This window comes from Symphalangus syndactylus, chromosome 12, assembly GCF_028878055.3.
Source record: "Symphalangus syndactylus isolate Jambi chromosome 12, NHGRI_mSymSyn1-v2.1_pri, whole genome shotgun sequence".
NCBI lineage: Eukaryota > Metazoa > Chordata > Mammalia > Primates > Hylobatidae > Symphalangus > Symphalangus syndactylus.
The window spans coordinates 134,640,446-134,661,104 of NC_072441.2; the positions used below are offsets into that span (position 1 = coordinate 134,640,446).

The 20,659-nt window shown below is 48.0% G+C and overlaps 2 protein-coding genes across 2 annotated transcripts in view; one reads left to right on the top strand and one right to left on the bottom strand.

Annotated features, from left to right (window-relative positions):
• LOC129468960 (putative ciliary rootlet coiled-coil protein-like 1 protein) overlaps positions 1 to 20,659 on the bottom strand; it is a 65,908-nt gene that overhangs the window by 2,650 nt on the left and 42,599 nt on the right. The window contains 6 exon segments of the mRNA XM_063627762.1: positions 3 to 274; positions 13,128 to 13,358; positions 13,706 to 13,825; positions 13,827 to 13,853; positions 14,505 to 14,649; positions 15,830 to 16,012. Of these exon segments, the coding sequence (XP_063483832.1) occupies positions 13,215 to 13,358; positions 13,706 to 13,825; positions 13,827 to 13,853; positions 14,505 to 14,649; positions 15,830 to 16,012 (619 nt within the window). The 3' untranslated portion in view covers positions 3 to 274; positions 13,128 to 13,214.
• On the top strand, positions 66 to 10,338 carry LOC134734893 (unconventional myosin-XV-like). The gene is made up of 3 exons (XM_063628246.1): positions 66 to 118; positions 7,430 to 8,209; positions 10,109 to 10,338. The coding sequence occupies exons 1-3, from the start codon at positions 66 to 68 to the stop codon at positions 10,119 to 10,121; spliced, it is 846 nt and encodes a 281-aa protein (XP_063484316.1). The 3' UTR covers positions 10,122 to 10,338.

Genomic DNA, 20,659 nt, shown 5'->3' on the forward strand with positions numbered 1-20,659 from the left:
ACCTGTTGGATCTGGCAGCTCTTGATGTTGGCCCACACCATGTGAGGCTGCTCTTGGGGTACCGAATGGGGAAGTTTCTACATCAGGGCCTTGGAGAGTCCACTGGAAGCCCTGGACAGTGGGAGTCAGTGGCATCCCCAGCGTGGAGGCCAAGAACACACAGCACTGAAGCTCCAGACACCCTCAGGAGGACGGCAAGGGACAACTGGCTGGTGAGAGCCTGGGTCACGAGGAACCTTCGCCTGGGTCTAAACAGGATTTGCCTTCAGATTGCCTGTGGGATAAAAGAGAGAAATCAAGGTTAACATTGAGATTTGGGGCTTCGGCAACTTGAAGGATGGAGCTGCCATTTACGGAGACTGGGAAGACCCAGGGAAGAGCAGGTTGAAAGGTGGTGGGGAACTAGAGGTGGTTGGGTTTCTGTCATATGTAATCAACAGTCCTGACCAGCCTGGGCAACACAGTAAGACCCCGTCTCAGAAAATAAAAAATGAAAAATAAGCTGAGCATGGTGGCGCACACTTGTAGTCTCAGCTACTCGGGAAGCTGAGGCAGGAGGATTCCTTGAGCCTTCAGTTAGAGGTTAGTGAGCTATGATGGCACCACTGTACTCCAGCCTGGGGGAAAAAATAAAGAGTCCTGACTAAATACTAGAGTAGCCAGGGAAGTTTTCACAAAGTAAGTAATATTTGAGGCAGATCTTAGTGAACAAGAATTCCATTATTTCTGTTAGGGAATTAAGAGAGTATGGGTGTCGTTAGTTAATGCTTATTGAACTATCTTTGGAATCCCATCTACTGGTCTAGCTGGTCTATCTGTACACGTATATCCTATATGTTGTCTCACTGAGCTTTCACTAGGTTATGCTACAGTAACAAAAGCCCCAAAATCTCAGCAGCTACACATACAAAGGATTATTTTTCATTGACATTTCCTTTCATGGCAGGTTGACTGTGACTCTGCTCTATACAAGCTATTTTATTTGTTAGATGGTGAAAACTGTGATACTCGGAGATTGTTGAATATGGTATTAGTATGTTCATTCATTCATTCATTTAAGAAATATTTATTCAATATCTGTTTCATGCCAGGCAAGGTCAAGTACTGAGAATATAGTGGTGAATAAAAGAGACAAAATCTCTAATTGCCAGGAGCTTATATTAAAAATCGGATTAAACACATACAAAATAATCATAACAACAATGAATACTATATTCATAAATAATAGCTGTAAAAGATTTTAGTGAATCTTTTAAATTAGAAAAATATAAAAATTATTAAAGCTAAAATAGCCAGGTGTGATGGCTCATGCCTGTGATCCCAACACTTTGGGATGCCAAGGTGGGAGGATCATTTCAGCCCAGGAGTTTGAAACCAGTCCGGGCACTATAGGAAAACCCTGTCTACAAAAAGTAGAAAATTAGCCAGGCATAGTGGTGCATGCCTGTAGACTCAGCTACTAAAGAGGCTGAGGTCAGGGGACTGCTTGAGCCTAAGAGGTCAAGGCTGCAGAGAGCCATGATCATACCACTGCACTCCAGCCTGGGCAACAGAGCGAGATACTGTCTCAAGAAAAAAAAAATTATCCGATATAGTCCTAAAACTATTATGTAGAATACTATTGTTTACATCACATCATGTGAGCCCTTTAAATGGTTTAACACTTATTTAGGTATGATCCATAAAGTTTTCCTGGTAATTAAGTATACCTAAGAACAATTAAGTATAAAAGAGTTACTGCCTTGAAAGGAAGATTGTAAAAATTTTAAAAAGACAAATAAATAAAAGAGTCAAAACTGTAGCTCTGTGAGGCTCAAATAACATCTAATTCAAGTCACAATGAACATCTAGCAATCATTCGGAACACCATATAATTCACTTAATACATTTTGCCTGAACGCCCAACACATCTGAATTACCAACACCCGTATGTAGCCAAGAAACTGGCAATCATTTATAAATTATAACCTATGACTCCATCTGCTCTACATACTTATTTTTTAAATTTTATTCATTTATTTATTATTTTTATTTTTTGTAAGGACGGGATCTTACTATGTTACCCGGGTTGGTCCAGAAACAGAAACAGACCCACACTAATTTCATAAATCAGATGACCATACAGTCATTCGATTTATGAAAAAAAGTGCCACATGGTGCAGAAGGAAAAGGATGGTCTTTTCAGTAAATGGTGCTGGATCAAGCAGACACATCCATGTAGTAAAAAGTGAATCATAGCCAGGTGGGGTGGTTCACACCTGTAATTCCAGCACTCTGGGAGGCTGAAGCAGGCAGATTACTTGAGCCCAAGAGTTCAAGACCAACCTGGGAAACATGTTGAATCCCCATCTCTACAAAAAATACGAAAATTAGCCAGGCATGGTGGCGCACACCTATAGTCGCAGCTACTCAAGAGGCTGAGGTGGGAGAATCACTTGAGCCAGGAGATGGAGGTTGAGTGAGCTGAGATCCTGCCACCACACTCTAGCCTGGGCAATAGAGTGAGGCCCTGTCTGAAAAAAAAAATGCGAAAACTAAAATAAAATTGTTATAAGGTTAACACAGAAAAATGTGTTCATACTCTTAGGTTAGGCATTGATTTCTTAAACAGGACACAAAAAGCAGTAACCATAAAGGAAAAGATTGATAAAGTATAATTTCATTAAAATTAAGAATCTCAGGCCGGGTGCAGTGGCTCATGCCTGTAATCCCAACCCTTCGGGAGGCCGAGGCAGGTGTATCACTTGAGCCTAGGAATTCCAGACCAGCCTATGCAATGTGGCAAAACCCCATCTCTACTAAAAATATAGAAAACAGCTGAGTGTCGTGGTACTCCCCTGCAGGTCCCAGCTACTTGGGGGCTGAGGCAATGGGATCACCTGAGCCTTGTGAGGTCAAGGTTGCGGTGAGCTGTGATTGGGCCACTGCACTCCAGCCTGGGCAATGGAGTGAGATCCTGTCTCAAAAAGAACAAAAAAAAGAATCTCCATTCATGAAAAACACCATAAAAGAGTGAAAACGCAAGCTACAGATTGAAAAAAGGGAAATGCAATACATATAAATCCTAGAAACGAGGCATATCCAGAATAAAGTATTACAAATCAACAGGAAAACAAGCATATCAATGAAAACTGGATAAAAAGGTTTAACAGGCACTTCACAAAAGAGGACATATAAATGGCAATAAAAGATACTCAATCTCAATGAAACCATGCTGATATGTTACTGCACCCCTACTAGAATGGCAAAATAATTTTTTTTTATTAATTTTTTTTGCATACAAAAACAATAAACATTTTCTAAAAATACATACAAACAAAAAGATGCGTATCAAACATATTAGGAAGGTTGCACATGGGAAGTCGGGGAATAGAAATGGGGGTGGGAGTTAAAATAAATGAGAGAGGGACTTTATATGGATCAGTGATAATAACTCAATCCTCTATTTGACAAAGAAGAGGGAGAAGGAAGAGGAAGAAAAAGAAAGTGGGATAAAGGATCAGAAAGGGAGGAAAATAGAAAAAATTAGAGTATGACTCCAGGGTAGACCTGTTTTGTTGTCATTGAGTTGGTTGGTTGGTCTGTCTGTTGTATTCTTCATGTTTCGCCAAGTTGGCCAGACTGGTCTCGAACTCCTAGCCCGAAGTGATCAACCCGCCTCGCCCCCCAGAGTGCCGGGACCACAGGCGTGAGCCACCACGTCCAGCCCCCACATTGCTTCTGGCCTCCGTGGTAGACCTCCCAGACAGAGCGGCCAGGCAGAGGAGCTCCTCACTTCTACCCAGACACGGGGCGGCCGGGCAGAGGGGCTCTTCACTTCCCAGACGGGGCGGCCAGGCAGAGACGCTCCTCACTTCTTCCCAGACGATAGGTGGCCGGGCAGAGGCGCTCCTCACTTCCCAGACGATGGGTGGTCGGGCAGAGGCGCTCCCCACTTCCCAGACGATGGGTGGCCGGGCAGAGGCGCTCCTCACTTCCCAGACGATGGGCGGCCGGGCAGAGGCGCTCCTCACCTCCCAGACGATGGGTGGCCGGGCAGAGGCACTCCTCACTTCCCAGATGGGGCAGCCGGGTAGAGGCGCTCCTCACTTCCCAGACGGGGCGGCCAGGCAGAGGCGCTCCTCACTTCCCAGACGGTGGGTGGCCGGGCAGAGGCGCTCCTCACTTCCCAGACGGTGGGTGGCCGGGAAGAGGCGCTCCTCACTTCCCAGACGGTGGGTGGCCGGGCAGAGGCGCTCCTCACTTCCCAGACGGTGGGTGGCCGGGCAGAGGCGCTCCTCACTTCCCAGACGGTGGGTGGCCGGGCAGAGGCGCTCCTCACTTCCCAGACGGTGGGTGGCCGGGCAGAGGCGCTCCTCACTTCCCAGACGGTGGGTGGCCGGGAAGAGGCGCTCCTCACTTCCCAGACGGTGGGTGGTCGGGCAGAGGCGCTCCTCACTTCCCAGACGGTGGGTGGCCGGGCAGAGGCGCTCCTCACTTCCCAGACGGTGGGTGGCCGGGCAGAGGCGCTCCTCACTTCCCAGACGGTGGGTGGCCGGGCAGAGGCGCTCCTCACTTCCCAGACGGGGCGGCCGGGCAGAGGCGCTCCTCACTTCCCAGATGGTGGGTGGCCGGGCAGAGGCGCTCCTCACTTCCCAGACGATGGGTGGCCGGGCAGAGGCGCTCCTCACTTCTTCCCGGATGGGGCGCCCAGGCAGAGGCGCTCCTCATTTCTTCCCGGACGGGGCGGCCGGGCAGAGGCGCTCCTCACTTCTTCCCGGACGGGGCGGCCGGGCAGAGGCGCTCCTCACTTCTTCCCGGACGGGGCGCCCGGGCAGAGGCGCTCCTCATTTCTTCCCGGACAGGGCGGCCGGGCAGAGGCGCTCCTCACTTCCCAGACGGTGGGTGGCCGGGCAGAGGCGCTCCTCACTTCCCAGACGATGGGTGGCCGGGCAGAGGCGCTCCTCACTTCTTCCCGGACGGGGCGGCCAGGCACAGGCGCTGCTCACTTCCCAGACGGGGCGGCCGGGCAGAGGCGCTCCTCACTTCCCAGACGGGGCGGCCGGGCAGAGGCGCTCCTCACTTCCCAGACGGGGCGGCCGGGCAGAGGCGCTCCTCACTTCCCAGACGGTGGGTGGCCGGGAAGAGGCGCTCCTCACTTCTTCTCGGATGGGGCGGCCGGGCAGAGGCGCTCCTCACTTCTTCCCGGATGGGGCGCCCGGGCAGAGGCGCTCCTCATTTCTTCCCGGACGGGGCGGCCGGGCAGAGGCGCTCCTCACTTCCCAGACGGGGCGGCCGGGCAGAGGCGCTCCTCACTTCTTCCCGGACGGGGCGGCCAGGCAGAGGCGCTCCTCACGTCTTCCCGGACGGGGCGGCCGGGCAGAGGCGCTCCTCACTTCTTCCCGGACGGGGCGGCCGGGCAGAGGCGCTCCTCACGTCTTCCCGGACGGGGCGGCCGGGCAGAGGCGCTCCTCACTTCTTCCCGGACGGGGCGGCCGGGCAGAGGCGCTCCTCACTTCTTCCCGGACGGGGTGGCCGGGCAGAGGCGCTCTTCACTTCCTCCCGGACGGGGCGGCCGGGCAGAGGCGCTCCTCTCCTCCCAGACGATGGGAGGCCAGGCAGAGGCGCTCCTCACTTCCCAGACGATGGGTGGCCGGGCAGAGGCGCTCCTCACTTCCCAGACGGGGCGGCCGGGCAGAGGCGCTCCTCACTTCCCAGACAGGGTGGCCGGGCAGAGGCGCTCCTCACTTCCCAGATGGTGGGTGGCCGGGCAGAGGCGCTCCTCACTTCCCGGACGGGGCGGCCGGGCAGAGGCGCTCCCCACCTTCCAGATGGGGCGGCGGCCGGGCAGGGGCTGCAATCCCAGCACCCTGGCAGGCCAAGGCAGGCGGCCGGGGGGTAGAGGCTGCCGCGAGGCCAGACCACGCCACCGCACTCCAGCCCAGGCAACACCGAGCACTGGGTGAGCGAGACTCCGTCTGTAGTCCCAGTACCTGGGGAAGCTGAGGCGGGCAGAGCACTCGGCGTCAGGAGCTGGCGACCAGCGTGGCCAAGATGGCGAACGCGTGCCTGCATCCAAAGGAGAAAAGGCAGGCAGCGGTGGCGCGCGCCGGCAGTCCCAGGCGGCGCGGGCAGCAGCAAGCCGAGTAGATTGTAGCCTGGGCCAGAGAGGGAAAGAAAGAGAAAGAAAGAAAGAAAGGGAAGGAAGGAAGGAAGGAAGGAAGGAAGGAAGGAAGGAAGGAAGGAAGGAAGGAAGGAAGGAAGGAAGGACAAAATAATTTTTAAGCGACAGGCATTAGCGAGGATGTGGGGTAACCAGCATATCCCTGCTAAATGGTACAACTACTTTGGGAAAATGTTCAACAATATGTAATACTAAAGTTTTATCATTCATATACCTCTAAAACCAACAATTCCACTCCTACAAATATACCCCAGTTTAGTAATGTTCTATTTCTTGATCTGTGGTGGTTCACTTGGTAAAAATTCATTACTTTTTTTTTTTTTTTTTGAGACAGGGTCTCACTCTGCCATCCAGTTCGTGGTGCACTGCCATGATCACGGCTCACTGCAATCTCAACCTCCGGGGCTCTGGTGATCCTCCCACCTCAGGCTACCGGGCAGCTGGGACTACAGGCACACACCACCACACACAGCTAACTTTTGTATTTTTAGTAGAGAAAGGGTTTTGCCACATTGCCCAGGCTGGTCTGGAAATCCTGGGCTCAAGTGATCTACCCACCTTGGCGTCCCAAAGTGCTGGGATTAAGGTGTGATCTACTGCTCCCGGGCCACCTGCACATTTAAAATTGTGAACTTCTTCTGTATACCTCAGTAACTTTTCCAAGATTTCTTTGACGCAAAGTTCTCAGAAATCTTAAAGCTAGCATTTCAGAATAGAAAAAAATAGCTTCTCGTTCACTAGTGAAATTTTACTAATAAAATTTAAAAACAAAAAGAAAGCTACTAACGCATATCAGCTCCGAACAGATTAAACACTACCAGCAGATCTTTTCTTTAACTTCGTGAAGCACTACGATTCATTCTTTCGGCAAAGAAAGGATGAACAACACTGTAACCCAAAGAAAAGGTACGACTGCCATTAAAGACTTCTTTTCGAAAGCAGCTCTAGCAGCAAAATACAGGAGGAAAGCAAGGAAACCAGGCCAAACGTCTTGGTTAACTCTTCGGTGAAAGGACGCCACATGAGATGATCTAAGAAGCCAGAAAGACAGACAGACAGACACAGGGAAATCACAGCAACTCCTCGGAGTGCAAACAGCAACCCCACAATCCAACCTACCCGAAATGCTGCGGTTCATTTGAGGCTTGCCCCATAGTCAGGAGGTGATTCAGTGCCGGCTACAAACGCTCCTCGTGTGCATCCTGGACCTGGCACACCTGGCCTGCCCATCACCAGCCTGGAGCAGAAGCCGGGAGGCCAATAAAGACCCCAACTTTGCAGGCCAGGGGCGCGAGCGCTCTCCCCTCTCAGGTCCGCAGAGGGACCGATTTCCGGCCTGGAGGGTGGGGTGCGGGGTCAGTGTCCTCTACAGGATATAGGAGGACGAGCCCCTGAAGCTGCTCCGTCCCTCCACCCCCTGGGATGCCACAGAACACCCGCCAGCGAGTTTCTTCCCCAGCGCCCACGAGAGCTGGGCTGCGGGCGGCAGCGGCAGGCGAAGAATCCAGCGCGGGGAACTCAGGCCCCGGCGTGGCACGACCCCCCGCACCTCCCACCCGCCCCCGCTCTCGCGCAACAGAACTTGCCACGGCCGCGCCTCCACCCAGCTGTGCGCCCGCGGGTCCCGGATTCACCGCCCGCCCAGCCCGGCGCGGCGCCCTCACCTCAGAAACGCTGCGTGGACTTCGCGGTAATTTCCCATCCAGACGGCAGCCGGCAGCGCGCCTCGGCCCAGCTCCTGGCGCCGCGGGTCGCCCGTCCCGCGTTCCCAAAAGCACCGCGCTCACTCGGAAGCTCCGGCAGCCTCGCGACCCTCACCTACCCCTCCCAGCGCCGCCGCCGCCGCCTCCGCCTCAACCGCCGCCTCAACCGCCGCCCAGCCCCTCGCCTGCGCCTGCGGCTCCTCAGGGTCCCGACCGGCGCGTCAGGAGAACCCAAGGCGCAGGCGCGGCGGGGCCTTAAAGGGACGCCGCGGCCTCTGCTTCCCAACGGGTTGGAGCAGGTTGGGGGCCGCGCAGGCCAAGAAAAGGAGCAACCGAGGGGAAGGTCCGAGTGCAGCAGGGACGGGGAAATCCCTCTCTCCCCTCCGCCCCTCTTTCTTTTTTTTTTTTTTTTTTTGAGACGGAGTCTCGCTCTGTCGCCCAGGCTGGAGTGCAGTGGCGCGATCTCCGCTCACTGCAAACTCCGCCTCCCGGGTTCACGCCATTCTCCTGCCTCAGCCTCCCGAGTAGCTGGGACTACAGGCGCTCGCCACCACGCCCTGCTAATTTTTTGTATTTTTAGTAGAGACGGGGTTTCACTGTGTTAGCCAGGATGGTCTCGATCTCCTGACCTCGTGATCCGCCCGCCTCGGCCTCCCGAAGTGCTGGGATTACAGGCTTGAGCCACCGCGCCCGGCCATCCGCCTCTCTTTCAAAGCACCAGCCCTCCACCCTCCAAATCGCTGATTTCCCCGCCGCTTGAACAGCCCCTGCCAGGTTAAAGAGGCAGGAGACACACTTCTCGGGGGCCCGGAGCGACCCCGCGCTTAGGACTGCAGGCCTCCCGCTGCCGCACCGCCCCTGAGTCTGACTTCCAGGCACGGGCACGCGGTGCAGTCGCGCAGGCTTCAGAAGACAGCCCCCAGCTCCCCCAGAGGTGGCCTTAGGTCACTCGCAAAAACAATAACCAACCTGTCAATGGCACTTGTAGTTATTTTCTAATTTAAATTTATAACAGATTTTGCAGATGGGCTTCCACTAAAATAAGCCTTTGAGAAAATGAAAAACTTTTTTTTTCAACAAGATTAGAATACCAAGAAATAGGAAGTAAAGCCATGCCGTCCACCCAGCTAAAAACTTTGAAAACTTGATATTTTATCTAAGGCAAATGTTTGCATACCTTTAGGTCATGCCATTATTTAAAGTCAATTTCAATTAACAATTTCATTGCAACTGAATCTATCATGCATAAGAAAACTAAGATACATCCCTGATAATCTACCTCTCCCCTCCTATATTCCATCCGTCAGCAAATCCTACCAGTTTTTACCTTCCAAATTTTCCTTGAATCTGTCCTCTTGTATCTCCTCCATCACCACCCTAGTCTAGGCTACCTTCACCTGGGGAGTGAGGGTGGAGGGACTACTGACCTAGTCTTCTTGTGTTACCCATATCCCCTTTATCGCCTCTCTAATCTCAACACAACAGGCAGAGTGGCTTTTTCAAAATATAATGTGACCGTGTCACTTCCCAGCCTAAAGCACTTAAACACCTTCCCATTCTCTTAGACAAAACCTCCTAACTAACCAAGCCCCGAATAGCCAGGCGCCTTGCCCACTTCTTCATCTCTTCTCGCTACTCAGACCAATTCCATTCTGCTCTCTCTGCTCCAGCCAAACTGGCCTCTTTTATTCCCTATTTACCAGCTTCCTGGCCTCCACAGAGCTTTTGTTCATGCTTTGCTCTGTGCCTGGAAGGTTCTTCTAACCCCTATCCTTCTGAAAACAGCTGTAGTCTCCACCTCTGAAAAGCACCTTCTGACCTCCCTATGGTGGTTCCTTACTCCTATCACACTGCATGAAACTGTAATCGGGTGGTTATTTTGGTGAATTTTTTACTATCGGCTACATAAGCCCAGGATTTGGTTTGGCTCATGATTTGTATTTCCACATTTGTTAAATACATATTTGTTCATAAATGAGAATGATAGATGCTAGAAGTTGAAGTAAATTTGGCATAAAGTCAGAGAAAGATAAAATGTCACAATCTGACATTTAGAGTCAGAATGTAGAAACTTCAGTTATATTAAAACTGATTTTATATCGTTTTAGGCTGAGTTGTCATAGGATGCTTTGGGTAACCTCTAAAACTGAGTTCTCAAAGAGCCTTGTATAAACACCTGAGTTAATAATGATAAGCCATGGGATGGCCCACATAAAACTAATAATATTTTGGTTGCTTCAAGAGAGGAAGACTGAGCCAGGCACAGTGGCTTATGCCTGTAATCCAAGCACTTTGGGAGGCCAAGGCCTGCAGATCATTTGAGCTCAGGAGTTTGAGACTAACCTGGGCAACTTGGTGAGACCCTGTCTCTACATAAAATACAAGCAAAATTAGTCAGGCGTGGTGGTGGGCACCTGTAGTCCCAGCTATTTGGGAGACTGAGGTGGGAGGATTGCTTGAGCTCAGAAGGTTGAGGCTGCAGTGAGCCATGATCATGCCACTGCGCTCCAGCCTGGATGACAGAGCAAGATCCTGTCTCAAAGAGAGAGAGAGAGAAATGAAGACTGGTGACTGGTGGCTACTGGTGGGAAGGAGATTTTTACTAAATGCCCAAAAGGTTTAAAATTGTAACTTTTTTATTATAAAGTCTGTGAAGATAAATGACACAAAAGAGCACATACTTTCCCATTTATTTGAAATTCTAGAAAGGGGAAAATTAATCTGTGGTGAAAAAATTATAACAGTGGTTCCCTCTGGCAGGGGATTGACTGGGAAGGTACATGAGAGAAATTTCTGGGTGGTAAAAATGGTCTCTGTCTTGATAGGGATATGAGTTATGTAAGTGTATTCATTTGTCAAAAAACATACAGTTAACATTTCAGTGAATGTAAATTTTACCTTAAAAACTATAAGAATAAATACAAATTTAAAATCTACTAGCTAACACCTTGTTGAGTACTCAATGTCTATGGGCATTGGCCGAGGCTATACATACATGATTTCATTTAGTCCTCATACCGTCCTCATGAGGTAGGTATTATTATCATAAACCCCTTGCATATGAAGAAGCCAAAATGTAGTAAATACCAAATAACTTGCCTCAATTTATACCCCTGGAAAATGGGAGAAGAGCTTTAAACACCATCAGTCAAATGCCAGAAGTTGTTAAACATTAGACCCTATAGCACTTCTCTGAAATTATAGTATTTCTGGTATATGTGTATATATATGTATACATGTATATACATATACATATATACGTATACATGTATATGTGTATGTGTATATACATATGCCTATATATGTACATATACGTATATATGTGTATATACGTATATATGTATATATACGTATGTATATATTGTATATATACGTATGTATATATTGTATGTATATACGTATGTATATATTGTATGTATATACGTATGTATATATTGTATGTATATACGTATGTATATATTGTATGTATATACGTATGTATATATTGTATATATACGTATGTATATATTGTATATATACGTATGTATATATATACTTATGTATATATACGTATGTATATATTGTATATATATACTTATGTATATATACGTATGTATGTATATATACTTACGTATATATACGTATGTATGTATATATACTTATGTGTATATATACGTATGTATGTATATACTTGTGTGTATATATACGTATGTATGTATATACTTATGTGTATATATACGTATGTGTGTATATACTTATGTGTGTATATACGTATGTGTGTATATACGTATGTGTGTATATACGTATGTGTGTATATATACGTATGTGTGTATATACGTATGTGTGTATATATACGTATGTGTGTATATACGTATGTGTGTATATATACGTATGTGTGTATATACGTATGTGTGTATATATACGTGTGTGTATATACGTATGTGTGTATATACATATGTGTGTATATATACGTATGTGTGTATATATACGTATGTGTGTATATATACGTATGTGTGTATATATACGTATATATACGTATATATGCATATATATATTTGGTATGTATATATATCTCATCTACTAGGTCAAGAGCTTCACAATGATTGAAATCATAGTTTGTCTTTTTGTTTGAGGTTTATGTTTTTATTTTATTTCATTATTTTAAAGACTGAGTCTCGGCCAGGCACGGTGGCTCATGCCTGTAATCCCAACACTTTGGGAGGCCAAGGTGGGTGGATCACTTGAGGTCAGGAGTTCGAGACCAGCCTGGCCAACATGGTGAAACCCCATCTCTACTAAAAATACAAAATTAGCCAGATGTGGTGGCACGCGCCTGTAATCCCAGTTACTCAGGAGGCTAAGGCAGGAGAATCGCTTGAACCCGGGAGGTGGAGGTTGCAGTGAGCCCAGATTGTGCCACTGCACTCCAGCCTGGGCAACAGAGCAAGACTGTCAAAGAAAAAAAAAAAGAAAAGAAAAACGAGGGCCCTCACTCAGCTTTGGGAGTAACAGAACCCTTGTATTACTCTAAGCAGAGAAGCTGAATATATAAAACAGACCCAAGTGCAGCTGCTCAGCAGGCCTCAAGGTGGATACCTGCACCCTGCTTCCTGCACCCCCTGCCCCATCCTCTAGAGGCCCCTCCCAGAAACCCAGGCTCTCCAGGATAGACACTGCATGAAGGTCCCTGGATCCCTGAAACATTAAGGTCTCTTCCAGATGTGATGTTCCCAAAAGTCTAAGATTCCAATTCTAAAAAGTCTTGACCTATTATTAATCTGTATCATTATTATTATTATTATTTTTGAGACGGAGTCTTGCTCTGTTGCCCAGGCTGGAGTGCAGTGGCACGATCTTGGCTCACTGCAACCTCTGCCTCCTGGGTTCAAGCAATTCTCCTGCCTCAACCTCCCAAGTAGCTGGGACTACAGGCACATGCCACCACACCCAGCTAATTCTTTGTAGAGACAGGGTTTCACGGTATTAGCCAGGATGGTCTTGATCTCCGTACCTCAGGTGATCCACCCGCCTTGGCTTCCCCAACTGCTGGGATTATAGGCGGAAGCCACTGCGCCCGGTTAGCCACATGTTATAAATGGGGCAACTGAGGTACGGGAGGTTGAACAGCTTGTTCAAGGTCCCCAGCTAGGAGAAGTGCGGCTGGATTTAACCCAGAAGCAGGCTCCAGTGCCTGTGACTTAACCCAGGACTGGATGCAGGGGGCTGGGAGCCCAGCCTGCCCCACATGCTCTCCAGACCACCCCACACACAGCTTGGCCCACCTGTGCTAGCTGCTCCTGCAGCCAGCTGAGCTCATGGCTCAGTGTGGGGAGGTGTTGCTTCAGCGCCTCCTGGGTCTGCTCTGCCACTCATAGGGAGCCCTCCAGGCCCTGCCGCGCCACCTCCTGCTCCAACCACAGCTCCTCCAGCCGCTCCTGCTCTTCCCGAGCCACTGTGGCCTCCTGCTCCACCTGCCGCTGCCTGCCCTGCAGGGCGGCCTTTTGTTCTTCCAGCTGTGGGCCGGGAAGGAGTGGGGCCTCCTGAGCAGGGCATCCCTCCCAGGACCAGGACGCCTCCTCCACCCATCCACCAGCCACAATAGCCCAGGGGAGGCTCCCAGGGAATGAGGGACAGTGCCCTTGGGTGTGTGAGACACTGGGGAGGGGGAGCTGAGGAGGGCCCATGGAGCTTCTGTGCTTTGATGCCTAGAGAGGATAGACAGACAGACGGAGACAGACAGAGAACCAGAGACAGACAGGGAGGCAGGGGCCAAGACAGGTGCAGGGCTGGGCCCGGGGTGCCTCACTGAGTGGGGAGGACAGGTGGGCAAGGCAGGTGGGCCTGCAGGTGCACAGTGTACCTGGGCGACAAGGCGGTTCAGATCCAATTTGTCCTGAGCAAGGCTCTCGTTGAGGGCGCTCAGCTTGGACAGGGAGTCCTGCAGGGAGGCCTCCTCTGCCCTCAGCTTGGTCATGGAGAGCTTGGAGCTCCACGCAGCCAGCCTCAGCCTGCAGGGTCAGGCCCCAAGAGATGAGGAAAGGCAGAAAGGCCGGGAGGAGGTGAGGAGGGACAAGAAGAGACCCAGAGAGATGGACCCTCGGAGACAGGGGAGGGGAGACAAGGAGGGGACACAGCGTGAGACGGAAAAAAAAATCACCGCAGAAAGCCTGCTGCTTATGGAGCCATTTAAAAGCCACCCACCACAGAGCCGTGCAAAAATAGCTCAAGCTGCAGGGCAGGGCCAGAGTTCAGAGGATCCCCTGAGTAGGGTCTAGGGACAGCGCTGCTTAGAGCCCAGGCTGCAGCGGACAGGGCAGGCCCCCCCGCCAAGGACTCTCTGGGCTGTGGCCCCAACTCTCAGACCCCAGGAGCTGAATCTTAGGCACTGGATGACCCTGAGCTATAGGCACTGCCCCCAGGAGCATCCAGAACAGCAGGGATACGGTCGTAAAGAGAGGTCAATCCACTTATGGCTGGGACCAGAGGTCCAAAGGTCTGTGGCCTGTGACAAAGATCAGCCTGTATCCAGAAGGAAGGGGTCAGTCTGTGACCAGGCTCAGAAGTCTGCCTGACACTGGGACCTGTCCGTGCCAGAGTGAGAAGGCTTGGGGATGGGGGTCAGAGGTAGGTTTGTGGTTGTGCAGCAAACAGGGACCCACCTTGGTCAGCGCCTCGGCCACCTCGGCCTTCTCGGCCTGCAGCATGTCCCACTGCAGCGTGGCGCGGCTCAGCACCTCCCTCACCTCCACCAGTTCCTTGGCCAGGACTGAGCACTTCCCTTCCAGCTGCTCTAGTTGTCTATGGCTGCGGGACAAAGGGCGGGCAGGTGGCACATGTCACTTTCTTGCCCCAAACCTCCTGTGGCCAGCAAGATGCTGGGCCGGGGACCAGGCCTGAGGCAGGAGTTTGGAAAGAAAGAGCCTGAGCCACAGGGCAACCAATCCCACTACCGCTTAGCTCCATGACCCTGGGCCTCTATTTTCACATCTGCAAAATGAGGTAATACCTGCCTCGTGACAATGTTTGTTTTTTTGAGACAGAGTCTTGCTCTGTCGCCCAGTCTGGAGTACAGTGGTGCGATCCTGGCTGACTGCAACCTCTGCCTCCCAGGTTCAAGCAATTCTCCTGCCTCAGCCTCCTGAGTAGCTGGGATTACAGGTGCTCACCACCATGCCTGGCTAATTTTTGTAGTTTTAGTAGAGACAGGGTTTCCCCATGTTGGTCAGGCTGGTCTCGAACTCCTGACCTCAGGCGATTTGCCTGCCTCAGCCTCCCAAAGTGCTGGGATCACAGGCATGAGTCACCGCGCCCGGCCTGTTTTAAGGATACAAATTTCACATGTGCTTAAAATAGTGCCTGACACAGCTCCCCAAGGGCCTTCAGAAACAGGAATAATATGCTCCATCACAGTCTACTAAACATCACCGATCACGTCCCAGAGAGGTAAGCAGCGCAGTGGTGAAGAGGTTAACTCTGAAGGCAGAATGTCTGGGTTCATATCCTGGCTCTTCTGCTAACTAGCTATGTGACCTGGGGCAAGTGACATGGCTTCTCTGTGCCTCAGTTTACCACCCACAAAATGGAGATAACAGCTTCTATGTCACAGAGTTATCATGGAGTTAAATGAGAGAACTGAATTTCTTAAAATGGTATCTGGCACTTAGTGAAATTAATAAGGATATTATTATTATTATAACTAAATTTTTAAAATACTATTACTAATATTACTACTGTTATTTTAATTATTCTTGTTACTATCATCCAAGTTCTACCTTTTAACTAGTTCTCTGACTCCAGGTAAGTGACGACACCTCCCTGAGCCCCAATTTCCTGAAATGGGTCTGGTTAGAAAACCCGACATCAGAGGTGTCCAGATGGCAGGAGGCCCAGGACCCACTGGGTGCTCCCTAACCCCTGGGGGGCACTGTCAGGGGACCCGAGGCACATTTGAAGGGCCCCGGCAGGGAGGCGAGACGCTGCTCACCTGTGCTCAAGCTCCCGGCGCACCCGCACGCCATTCTTCACCGCGTCTTCCTGCTCTCCCTCCAGCCGGTCCCGCTGGTGCCACAGCTCCTCCTGGGCAGCCTGCAGCTTCTCTCGCTCCTGCCGCAGCTCCTCGGCCTGCTGCTGGGCCACCTGCAGGCTGTGGGCCAGGTTGCTCTTCTCCCTTCAAGACAAGGGGAGGGGGAGCAGAGGGGATGCTGGGGCTGCTCTCTCCAGGGAAGGTGGCTGGCTACTGCTCTAGCCAGGAGCTACATCCTCCCGTCTTCCAAGGAACCTGCCTCCAGGAAGCCTTCCCTGACCCTGCCCATAGCTGACTCATTTCACTCACACCCTCCAGCAGAAGAACCTGGCTTTCCTTCTCCCCAGCCCGCCCACTTGGAGTGGATGGAGGTGCTGGCCTGATCTCCAAGCACCGTACCAGGTAGAAGAGGCCAGGCTAGGCTCCTGGGACACCCGGGCAATTGTGCCACCAGCTCTGCTAGGCCACGTGAGCAGGAAATGTCCCCTATAATACCCCATGCCCCTCAATTCTGGGAAGCCTGATAGAGCTGAGTCTACAGATCCCACAGCTTCCTGCTACACAGGCATATGGTGGCCACGGCAGGGGAGGGAGGAGAAGGCAACAACTGGGACCCCAAAGACTTGCCATGAGCTGCCACTTTTCCCACTGGTGGTAGGTGCGAAAACACTTCACGACGTGATGTTTTTTTTTTTTTTTTTGAGACGGAGTCTCCCTCTGTCGCCCAGGCTGGAGTGCAGTGGCACGATCTCTGCCCACTGCAAGCTCTGCCTTCTGGTTTCACGCCATTCTCTTGCCTCAGCCTCCCAAGTATCTGGGAATACAGGCGCCGGCCACCACGCCTGGCTAATTTTTTTTTTTTTTTTTTTGAGACGGAGTCTCGCTCTGTCACCCAGGCTGGAGTGCAGTGGTGCAATCTCAGCTCACCGCAACCTCTGCCTCCCGAGTTCACACCATTCTCCTGCCTCAGCCTCCCGAGTAGCTGGGACTACGGGCACTAGCCACCACGCCCAGCTAATTTTTTATATTTTTAGTAGAGAAGCGGTTTCACCGTGTTAGCCTCAGGCTTATTGGGAAGTGAGGAGGTATGGGTCGGATACTCATGGTGACAATTGACTGCATATCCAGAGTCATGTCTTCAACACACAACACACATACACACACACACACCCAAATTAGTGAGACACAATCACATCAGATGCCACATTAACCAGGAACTAAACTATTTCTACTGCTGTTAAAGCAAATCAAATTTCTATAGCTCAAGTTTCAGATAAATATTAAATTGCTTTGCAAAAGGTGACACAGGGTGAATCTTTTAAATTAGTTAGTCTTTACATGTTTTTCTGATAGGATTCTATTTTTTAAATATTCCAATTGTTTTTAACTGCTTTGAAAGAAGTTTTATCTGAAAACCATAATGATCTGAATGTGAAGAAAACCCAAAAGATTAATAAATGCTAAGAGTGTACTTTGTTCATTAACAACTTTCTTCAGAAGATAAATTTAGGGAAATTGCCAGTCTAGAGAACTCTTAACATTCTCCAAGCATTAGAGGAATACAAGTTATAAGAGTGATGTGTAATTTTGAGAAGGGAAGAGTCTCCAGTGCCAGTTTCCTGCCTGAACACCACAGCCCCTAAGGAGATAAGCCCTAGGGTAAAAAGAGCCTTGATTTTCTGAAGATGGAATTGTCAGCAAGGCATGCTGATTGTGTTTCTTGGGGGCTTGTTAAGAAAATTGCCCTAGGGTCATTAGAGGGGGCATATGAGAATCATTTGCTAGAACTAATGGGGTTTCCTTCTTAGAGCTCTGAGAGCAGTAGAAACCCACCGCAGGCCCACCTAGTTTTCCCACCTCCCAACATGATCATTCTACTCCAGCCAGTGCTGACTTTTCAGGTCTTTGCATAGGCTATTCCACGTGCAGTCCTCTCTCCTCCCACTTCCCAACTGTCTCCTTACTCATTCACAAATGTCTCATCCAGGTCTCTTCTTCAGGACGTTTTCTAACCATGTTTAGTTCTGATGAAAGCTTTCGCATCCCCATGAACTCTCGGCACCTAACTCCGGCCTCAGAAACAAACACAATATCAGACTGGAAGAGATCTTCTATGGTCCAGCCCACATCTTGGCCTTGAGTCCCTTTGAAAAAAAGAGCTGCTAACTTGTCATTCAAATATATTTGCATAAGGCTACTTCAAATGCTTGTGGCTTGGACTGTCCATTCTGTCATTCATGATAAACACACACAAAAAAACTCCATAAACTGGGTACAGAAAGAAACTTCTTCACTCTGATAAAGACCATCTACAAAAATTTCCCACAAACTCACACATTATGATGAAAGACTAAATGCTCTCCCCCTAAATCAGTATGAAGACAAAGATGTTTGCTCTCATTGACCTTTATTCAAAACAGTACTGGAAATTCTAGCCAGTGCAATAAGGCAAGAAAAGAGATTGAAAAGGAAGAAGTAAAACTGTTTCTATTTGTTTGCAGCTAATCTAATTGTCAACGTAAAACAAAAACAAACACACAAAAAATCTACATAAACACTCCTGGAGTTAATGTAGCAATGTAACTTACCAAAACTTATGAAAAAGTCTGAATCTCAAACTTTTTGTTTACGCAGTTGCAAGCTATCTATCCACTAAGGATTTATTGATTATAAAAGTTAAAAATAGTAGATCTATAATAGAGAAACTAGACATCTAAACTTAGTGATCACAATTAACAGCACCAGCAAGGAATAAATAGATACAGTGTGTGCCCAGATGTGGAATCCTAAGAAGAATACACCATCTATATTTAGCCAAAAATGTAAAACCTGAATCTAATCATGAAGAAACATCAAAGAAACCCAAATTGAGGAATGTTCCATAAAATAACTAGTTTCTAATCTTAAAAAATGTCATGAAAAACAAAGAAATGTTGAGAATCAATAATAGAGACTAAAAGAAAAATCACTAATGCAATATATAATCTTGGAAGAGAGGGATGCTATAAATGACATTATTATGACAATAGACAAAATCGGAATATAAATTAGATATTAGATTATATAAATATATTATTTCAATATTTAACTTCCTGATTTTGATAACTCCTATATAAGAGAGTATTTTTGTTTTTAGGAAATATTCACTGAAGTATTGAAAGGTAAAGGAGCATGATATTTGCAAATTACTCTAGAATGGTGCTGAAAATTATAAAAACAATAATATGTTTACATAGATAGAATGATAAAGTAAATGTTATAAAATGTTAAAAATTAATAACTCTAGGTATGGGGCATACAGGATTGCTTTGTACTATTCTTTCAACTTTTCCCTAAGTTTGAAGTTATTTCAGAATAAAAATTATTTTAAATTACAATGTTTTAAATGTGAAATAAAAATTTTTCCAGACAAACAAAAAGTGAGATAATTTAAAGGAAGTTCTTCAGGCAGAAAAAAAGAAAGAAACACAAAAATGCAAAAAAGAATAAAGATCACCTCAAGGGCAGGGAAAATATGTATGTAGATATAAATTAATAATAATTACAACATAATAATAAGGTCTTGTGGGACTTAAAACTATTGAAAATGAAAGATTATTACAAAAATAACATGAAAAATAGAGTAAATGAAGTTAGAGTAACCTAATTATTTATCAAAATTAGAAAAGTAATAAAACTAATCATTTGTGTTGAACTGTGCTATCAAAGATTTATGTTTTAATATCTAGAGAAATCATTTAAAAAAATGTTTAACAAGCTAAAATAAGATACATGAATTGATAATCCATTTTAACCCAAAATAATGCTGTTTTGAGAGACAGAAAAACCAAACATAAAACAAGTAGTTCAAATAGAAAATAGAAAGATGGCAAATATGACTTCAGTATATAATTACTTTAAGTGCAAATAAACTAAGTATTTTAATTAAAAAAACACATTTCCAGATGGAGTTTTTAAAAACCCTACAAATTACCCACAAAAAGCACATTTTAATATTAAGGACATAAACACTTTGGGAAGATAGTATGGGAGAAAATACACCATGTAAATACTAATTAAAAGAAACATGTAGGCTGGGCACGGTGGCTCATGCCTGTAGTCACAGCACTTTGGGAGGCAGAGGTGGGCGAATCACCAGGTCAGGAGTTCAAGACCAGCCTGGCCAATATGGTGAAACCCTGTCACTAGTAAAAATACAAAAAAATTAGCCGGGCATGGTGGCAGGCGCCTGTAATCCCAGCTACCTGGGAGGCTGAGGCAGAGAATTTCTTGAACCTGAGAGGCAGAGGTTGCAGTGAGCCGAGATTGCACCACTGCACTCCAGCCTGGGCAACAGAGTGAGACTCCATCTCAAAAAACAAACAAATAAACAAACAAAAACCATGTAGCTTCATAAAACATTTGCCAAAATTGGTCACATGCTGCATCATAAATGTGAGCTCAAAAAAAAAATTCAAAAAAGAGAAATCATTTGGAATAGATTTTCTGATTATAATGAAATTACCCAGAAATCAAGGTTACACTAAATATAATGGGAAAGTACCTCACTCCTTTGAAATTAGTGATACACTTCTAAATAATTTATGGAATAAAGAAAAATCAAAATGGAAATTAGTACATTGACCTAAATGATTATACATTATTAATGCTGAGACCCAGGTATCTCTGCTCTCTTGGGGGCCTGGGAAGGCCCCCCCAGCTTTTGCAGGTTCAGAAATGCCTGCTCCCACTGCCTGGCTTCTCCCTGCTATTGGCCTCCACTCTGATCTTGGAGCAAAGTTGGGGCTGAAC

Coding starts and splice junctions, on each gene's coding strand:
- LOC134734893 (XM_063628246.1), top strand. CDS start 66: ATGGGGAAGTTTCTACATCAGGGCCTTGGAGAGTCCACTGGAAGCCCT. Junction 119..7,429: donor TCCACTGGAAGCCCTGGACA/GTGGGAGTCAGT, acceptor AGGCCAATAAAG/ACCCCAACTTTGCAGGCCAG.